General features: G+C 39.3%; 1 protein-coding gene across 1 annotated transcript in view; it reads left to right on the top strand.

The window, feature by feature from the left end:
* The window catches only part of PRKG2 (protein kinase, cGMP-dependent, type II), an 81198-nt gene that overhangs the window by 47685 nt on the left and 25067 nt on the right, over nucleotides 1-8446 (top strand). The window contains exons 8-11 of the mRNA XM_018559001.1: nucleotides 3358-3429; nucleotides 4746-4844; nucleotides 6498-6648; nucleotides 7754-7890. Coding sequence (XP_018414503.1) covers nucleotides 3358-3429; nucleotides 4746-4844; nucleotides 6498-6648; nucleotides 7754-7890 — 459 coding nt within the window. The remainder of the gene's footprint in view (nucleotides 1-3357; nucleotides 3430-4745; nucleotides 4845-6497; nucleotides 6649-7753; nucleotides 7891-8446) is intronic.

The following is an 8446-nucleotide window of genomic DNA, read 5'->3' as shown; positions in this document are numbered from 1 at the left end:
ACGGCTGGCTCTGCCCAACTGTCAGAAGCAGGCTGTCGGCCTGCCAATGGCCGGCCGCTCGGCCAGCTTCGGCTTTCAGCACGGCTCAGCGCTCGACTGAGCTGCTCGGCCGTGATCGGGAGCTGTACGGGCTATTGTGAAACTTCAGGAAGGTGAACTTTGATAAACTGCGTAATATAGTGGGTGAAATTGATTGGGATAACTTATTTGATAAGCTAAACTTGGACCAGAAGTGGGACTGTTTCAAGACCAAATAAAAAAATGCTATTACCAGGTGTGTACCGCTAGGGAACAAAAGCAAAAGATCGAAAACAAAGCCAATATGGCTAAGTAAATCGTTGGCCATTGTATGTGGCCAGTGTCCCCTGTAATGCTCCCATAAACTCAGAGGAAGTCAAACAATAATGATTTCATAGTTAATTCTGTAAAATGTGTTGATAAGAATATAGGAGGCAATATCTCACTTAAAACTGAGTACACCATGTGCACAGACAGACCCACACAGAATGTGAAACACTTTCTTCACACCAGTGAATAGGCATAATACAAATGCATACAAATAGTTGCGCATGCAGTGACACTTCACACTTCCTTAGACTTTCTGTTTTTTTCTCTGTTTTTTTTTGTGATTATTTCATCTCTGAGTTCTACTATTTACAACATATTAGCATTAAAGAAAGGGGAGATTTTTTGGCCCCTGGAAGGCATCAGCTGTTTGTATTATCCTGTTGTACACTAGTACTAATATTAAAGGAATTGAAACTCTCTTAAACCTTTTGTCTAGCACACTCATTGGACTTTGTACTTGTTACACATTGATCCCCACCTCTGGGCTCCCTTCATTAACCAGTGTCCTATTGTGTGGGTAGCAGTCTAACTGGAGCCATGGTGTCCTTTTAAAAATCTGTGTCCATGTCTGCTACCCATCTTGACCTCTGGCTTGTTCCTGGTTATCCATGCTATTTATTTTTCTTCATCAAAACTATAAAGTGCTTTCACATAAAAAAAAAAAAAAAAACAGTCACTTTGCTATCTAGCCCACTGCAACATACTTACATATTTACCACTCTTTGTTTTGTTTGAATATTGATGAGCCAAATGTGCCTAGGATCGATTAATTGGACAAAAAATTAGCAAACGGGAACAATAATCAAAACCCCACCCCTGTCAGTATGACGTATACCAGGGCAAGCCCCTCCATTTTATGCGACTTCAAGAGAGACATGAGAAAAACACCATTACTTCAAATTGCATGCTTTAGATATGCCTTTAAGTTACATATGACATTACTGAAGTGTACAATTCTCAGCATCAGTGACTCTGTATTTTGGCATAAAATAAATTGCATGTCTAATAATTTTGTTTTCACTCAAAACAAAAGTCTTTATTAGGGTAGTTTTTGTAAAGACACCCGGTTTTTATGTAGCAATGGTAGCCCAAAGTTGATCAATGAAGTAGCAGACACAACAGAGCTATTGAAAGGTATATACTTGAAAAAATAAAGCTAAAACCATCGACTTCATACAAATTGCCAAACAGTGGCAACACGTTTCATAACATAGCTTGTGATCTTTAAAGAGGAATTCCAAGAATCTAAAAAGTGAACCCTTGTGGTGTGGGGGTAGCCCGCTTATTTTGGGCAAGGGGCACAAATAAAAGAAATATACCTACCTGAATCCCGATCTCGCCAGGCTGCTAGCTTGGTCCATGCAGCCCCTTATCCCCATGGGCTCTGGCAGTCTAAGCCCTGATGACATCATCAGGGCCGGCCTTTGGGGTGTTCGAGCTGTGCGGCCGTACAGGGCGCCATGGCAACAGGCGTCTGACACAGCTCGTCCTCGGGGCGGCTTCTCTCCACACCGCTGACCATCCGACATGACAGCACTCCCTCCTCCCCCTGTCCGCCCGCCGGCTTCATCGCTGTCCTCGGTTCCAAGGAGAAACTGTCTGCTGAAGCCTGCAGGGGGAAGGGGGGGTGGCGCCCCCCTGGAAAAAAATACAGAAACTAAAAACAAGCTCAGTCATGAAGGGGTTAAAAAAGTGAAAATTACCCCCCACACATACACACATGTGCAACGGTTAAAAATGAATTTCATATGAAATGAACGAAAACTAAAAACGCTTTCATTCATTTCATCAAACAAAACAAATGTTTTTGCTATTTTTGATTCAGCCACTGGTGTGTTCTGGAGGGCGCATAACGTCATATAACACCGCACGTGTTGGGCGCCACCAAGATGCCGGCGCCTATATCGGTGTGTGACATCACCTGACGCCACGCATGCATGGCGTCATGTGACATCATGCTCCCCGCCTCCAAGATGGTGGCACGCATTCGCAGAACGCGCCGGTGGGCAACATGGCCGCCGCACATTCTCAAACAAATCATTATGTGCCTGAATACATTTTTCGTATATTCGGGCAAATAGTAATTCATTAATTTACATGTAGTCTAGGTTTTTTGTTCTGTTTTTTATTTTTACTTTTCTAGATACACTTACTTGAAAAAAGGGTCTGCATGACACCGTGACACTTTATTTTTATAGGCTCTATTTTAGTTTGACATTTATTGTTTACCACTTGTTTGCCTTCTGTTGTTTTATTTAATAAGAATACTTATATTGTGCCTACAAGTTTAATGCCTTTAAATAAAAGTTTTATTTTATCATACTTTTTAATATGTTTCTTTGGGGCTTAAAAAAATGCGAGGCTTTAAATGGTGCGGATATTGGAGAAATGCGTGTGACCACTGAGGGGTGTGGTTACTGAGGGGTGCTGTAGAGCTTTCTCGCACAGAGCGCCTAAAGGCCTAAGGCCGACCCTGGACATCATCACGTTTAATACAGTCCATCCACTTGTATTAGATGTGAGGATGCTGAGGGACATACCACAGCCTAAGAAAGAAAATAGCCATGATTGATTTTTAAGATTCGGCCCACATTGACTTCAATGGAGTTCAATTCCGGCAACTGGGCTTAAGTAACGTTTGCTGAACCCGCCTCCAAACTGAAACCAGGTATGTTTAGCTCATCTCTAGTAGCCAAGGCAGAAGGCTTTCCCAAGGGGATAGTTGGAAGATTCGCCCTCCGACTTGTCTGGACTGCTGTGTGCTGAGTCCTCTTTATCAGCTATTTTGCTGTTTGCAGTCCAGACTGCAGTGTAAAGAGTGTTCCAAATGAAATCTTGTTTTTTTTTTTTCAATTCCCATGCACATTACTGGCTATTTAAAGTGGCCACAGGTTCTCTTTAATCACTAAGCTAAGTGAACTTTTAAAGATTCTTGATTTTGTTAGCGAATCAACCCCTTTGTATCAGTAAAAATAGATATCTAAGCAATCTGTCTTTTTTTGCCTCAAGTGATGATGTCAGATCGGCTAACATTGTTGCAGATGATGATGATGGAGTTGAATGTTTAGTCATGGATCGAGAGTAAGTACCAATTTTTCTTCTGGGATAGTTTCTGTCCACTAACAGCTATGACAGATATATGGTATGGCTCATTTTTATAATTAGACAGTGTAGGTTATGATACAAGGAAGGACACACATATCAGGAGGTGTTGTAGAACAAGCTCCTAAACTAGAGAACCTTTCCCAAAAAAACAAACCCTTTAATAATTTAGAAAAAGAAATGTATTAAAAAGCATGTAAAAAGTGTTCAAATAATTGTTCTAACTCTAATATATAAAATAATTTATTTATATCTGCATATTTTTAATGTAATGTTCCTTTATGATAGTTTTATTTTGGTATAATGTCAGTCAAACTTTTATACTGTTTACTGTATACAAACTGTTAGTCTATCTAACCTGGTTGGCTCACACCTTGTTGGAAATGGGGGTCAAGGCAGTAAAGAATATGTGGATAACCACAAGCATCAGAAAGAAGTTGAGTGTCAAAAGACAAAGATATGCAGGGATTTCTTAGGGGCTGGACTTTGAACCCCTGTTTCTGTATCACTGTATCCAATGTGATTTCTGAACTTACACCACTGCTTCTTTTAAGTTTATGAAGAAGCACCTAAGTTTTATTTGACCTCAAAGCAAACTTGTGCTTTGTTCATGCAGGAAAATGCCTCTCTTCCCAGCAGCATGCACTTATCTTTCCTTCTTTCCTTTGTTACTCTATTCAGCTGCTGGGAGCAAAGAAAATACATGTTAATAGATGTTCTGGATATGGAGGAGGAGCATGTGTCTCACCCAATGTTACAGTCCTGATGTTTGGTAATTGGCCCATTGCTGTCAAGGTGGGGGGAAGGGGGCAGGGAGAGGCTCGGAACTACTTTGTTCCACAAGGATCACATGGTGCAGTGGTACAGCAAAGGAAAGCAAAGAAGATATATGCAGCTGAAAATGCATTGTCCTACATGGGGAAAGTGTTTGCCATGCAGGGCATGGCCACTATCCCACTTAACTGCCACTGTCCCCAGATTCACAATTTTAAATTTCCTTTACTTCCCTGCCACTTTGCTGGGGCATAAAATCATAATGCAATACTGAGGAACATGTGACTTCTCTTCCTGCCATGTGACAGCACTGTCCCTTGGTGATGGGCAACTCAGGCATCCTCTCTTAAATCCACATGGTGGATAGTCCAAGTAATGTGGGTATGTGCAGCTGGAGAGGTCGGCAGTTAAGTAAACCTGTTGCTTTGCCATGAATGAGAAAGGCACATGTCCGTTTTAAAATTATTTATGTACCAATGCGATTGTTTTGGCTATAATATTATAATACTGCATTATTTCAGGACATTTAATCAGACAGTTGGAACATATGCTGAACTACAAAAGTACCTTGAGGGCTATGTGGCCAACCTGGCCCTCGATGATGAAAAAAGACATGCCAAGTAAGCCTGTAACAATAATCTTCTTCGTATACATGAACCTCATATATTATTCTAATGCAAAATGTGTTATATTCACTACTTTGTAAGAAACACAAATTTACATATGTGATGTTTTTAAATATATGCATTTTCCATCTTTATGTAACGTTAATGTGGAGTATGATTTATGATATTGATAAGCTTATTGAAAAATTTGCTTTCCAATATACATCATGCAATACTTATTTACACTGCTGGTGCACTGGCTACTGTTTTCCCTACAGAAGTTGCAAAGACTTGTTCAGTGAAGCATTCTCATTATCAGTGATGATGTAAAATGTACAGCAACCAATAGCAAATTTATGTCTAAATCATTGTTTCCCCTAATCTCATGCAACTGTAAATTAGAGAATTAAACTCTGGAAAACTGCCAGCAGCTTGTGTATAAGCACCTATATAGATGACCTTAACTATATGGGCAAATGTTGAAATCCCCCCATGGCTTTGCTACTATAACAGCCTCCAATATTCTGTGAGGGCTTTCTAAAATATTTTGAGGGATCTCTGAAGGAATTTTGGACTACTCTGCCAAAAGAGCATTTGGGAGGTCAGGCACAGAGGTAGGATGGGAAGACCTGGCTCAATTCTTTCTAAAGGTGTTCAGCTGGGTAGAGGTCATGGCCTTGTGGAGGTGACTCCAGTTCCTACACATCAAACCCATCTCAAAACAATGTTTTTACGGAGTTGGCTTTCTGACCAGGGTGCAATCATAGTGGAAAACAATGACCTTCTCCAAAATGTTACCACAAAGTTTAAAGCACACAATTGTCTTAACTTGCTTTACATGCTGTAGTATTTCTAGAACCCTTCACTGGAAGAACCTAAACTCAATAATTTAGAGGGGAGTCAATATACTTTTGAACAAGTGGCTAGGTGTGGTGGTCAGGTGTCCACAAATCTTTGGCCATAGAGTGTATTAGATAATTAATTAAGATATATAGTATATATTAGTTAAATCCCCTGACATTTGTCTTTTGGAGTCTGTATTTGTATCTCTGCACATGAATTCCTGGGTCTGTACAAATGCTGTGTCCTACATGGGGTGGAATTTTTAATTTATTTTATAATATGGAGAAAACAACAGGAGGTATAAGTCACAAAGGCTGGAAGAAATATCTAGAGCTTTCAAATGGACAGAAAGAGCTGGAATGATGGTAGGGACACCCCCCCTTATCCAAGACATATAAGAAGCCAGAGGCTGATTTAGTCCACCATAGTCCACCTACAATAAAAATATACCTTTCACATGACCCTAAAGTGATTAATTTAAAATAAATTGCAAGCTTGCTTCAGGCATGGAGTGGTTTAAATATTGGCATTTCTCAAAATGTATACACACTAAAAATAACAGCTAGACCTGATATAGTTTAGACATACCTACAGTAGGTTAAACTACTTGACAGTAAGTAACTAAACTCAAAGCTCAAAGAGGAGATAACCTCTGGGGTAATGTAATCTGAAGCACATGTTTAAAGGAATGACTTCCCTCACCCACCTCAAACATGTGAACTTGCAATAAAAATGGTAAAAACAAAGAGGCCAGTTTTTTTAAATCTGTAAAATTGTCATAATTGATCTTATGTATAGAACTCATCTCTCTCTTTATTTGTTTAGGAAGTCCACAGATGGGCAACTTGACAGGGCATTGTCTCTGGAAATGATACACATGAAGGAAAGAGTTTTAAGATTTTCTTCTTCATCACCATTCAATGACCTAGAGATTATCACCACCTTGGGTGTTGGTGGGTTCGGACGAGTGGAACTTGTAAGGGCTTTTGTTTTTAACAATCTTAGATTATTAGTAATATAACACAGTAAATATGAAACATAAAATATAAAGATGCACAGATACACAGAAATGTGCCCTCCTGTCATACCATTACATTCAATCTTCTCAAAATAGAGGGTTTCAGCTACAGTACGGTCATTTTCATATCTCATTGGACTTTTAAAATAACTGTTACTTTTAATAAGGTTCCTTATCCTGGTATTTTATCCTGTGAATTGAGCCTATATATGAGTCTGTTACCTTGACTGTCTTTTTAGTGGAGCAGAGATAATGCTAATGTAACATTTTATTGTAAGAAGAGGACAAGAGCAGATTTACCATCACAGAGTACCTGACATAAACTAGTAAACACAACTAAATTAATTTCAGAAAATGGATTTACCAATGTTTAGATCTGTATTGTGTATATAATGATTAGAGCTACAATGTAAGACCAAAATCATTCTGCTCCATTAAATGTTGACAGATCTTTATTTCCCTTAGGGGTCTATTCATGAAGCTGCAGAAGGATCTGGCCGTAGCTTCGGCCATGAAGCAAGCCGATGTACGGCTGATTTTAGCCGATGTACGGCTGAAATCAGCCATACCAGCCTGAAGTGAATAGCCGAACAGTGTTTGGCTCACTTCACTTCAGGTTGGTCATTCACTCGGCTGCCTACGGCAGCTTAGTGAATAGACCCCTTAATCAATTGTTTTTACTAGTATACTGTACTTTCCAATAATATAATAATAATAATAACAATAACAGAAACCCACTGGAAAGTATTATATGTATTTGATGTATTTAATCTGTGCACACCTATGGGCATGAGGAGCCTCTCCATGATGCTCCTTTTCATACAGAGGTTTCTAGTGGCTTCCAATCTGTTCAATTTTTAGATGTTTTAGGGAGATCAGCATGAGAGCCAGTCAATTAACATTTCAGGTGGAGGTGAGCAAGGCTGTTCCTACTTTCCCTCATGAGAATTTATAGGAAATATGCAAATATTGACTTCTAATTCTGTTTACTCATAGTTTGTTAACTAATTGCAACATGATAATAACTTATAAATGTATTACTGGTAAATTCTTATCTTTTTAGGTAAAAGTAAAAAATGAGAACTTAGCATTTGCCATTAAATGCATCAAGAAGAGGCATATTGTGGATAACAGACAACAAGAACACATCCACTCTGAAAAGAAAATCCTAGAAGAAGCTAATTCTCAGTTTATAGTGAAGTATGAGTTTTGTGGTAATCATTGTTTATTGCATGCTTTATAACTGAATATTACAGTAAAGTATGTTTTTATATGGCTTTTATGAATAGACAATACTGAATTTGTAATTAGTCCATGCCAATGTAGTTGCACATTTTCTAATTAAATTAGGACCTATGTAGGTGGACAAACACAGAATGCCTTTAGGTGCATTCAGCTTACAACTAAGATGCTTCTGAGTTTCCTCTAATTTATGACCTGCGTCTGACTTCCCCCTTGACCTGCGTCCAAGGTGCTAGGTGTCAACCTTGACTCGAATCTCACCTTTCTTTCCCACATCCAATCACTATCCAAATCCTGCCGCCTTACCTTTGCAACATCTCCAAAATATGCCCCTTCCTCACCAATGAGACCGCAAAACTACTCATCCACTCGCTCGTTATCTCTCGACTCAACTATTGCAACTCCCTCCTCATTGGCCTACTACACAGGTTATCCCCCTTCAGTCTATCATGAATGCTGCTACTAAACTCGTTCACCTAAGCAACCCTCCTTACCATTTTGTCTTAAATTGGAT

The sequence above is a fragment of the Nanorana parkeri genome, unplaced genomic scaffold (genome assembly GCF_000935625.1).
Source record: "Nanorana parkeri isolate BGI_ZX_2015 unplaced genomic scaffold, ASM93562v1 scaffold374, whole genome shotgun sequence".
Classification (NCBI taxonomy): domain Eukaryota; kingdom Metazoa; phylum Chordata; class Amphibia; order Anura; family Dicroglossidae; genus Nanorana; species Nanorana parkeri.
The sequence above is the reverse complement of the archived record's forward strand: the minus strand, read 5'-3'. Positions and strand labels throughout refer to the sequence as shown.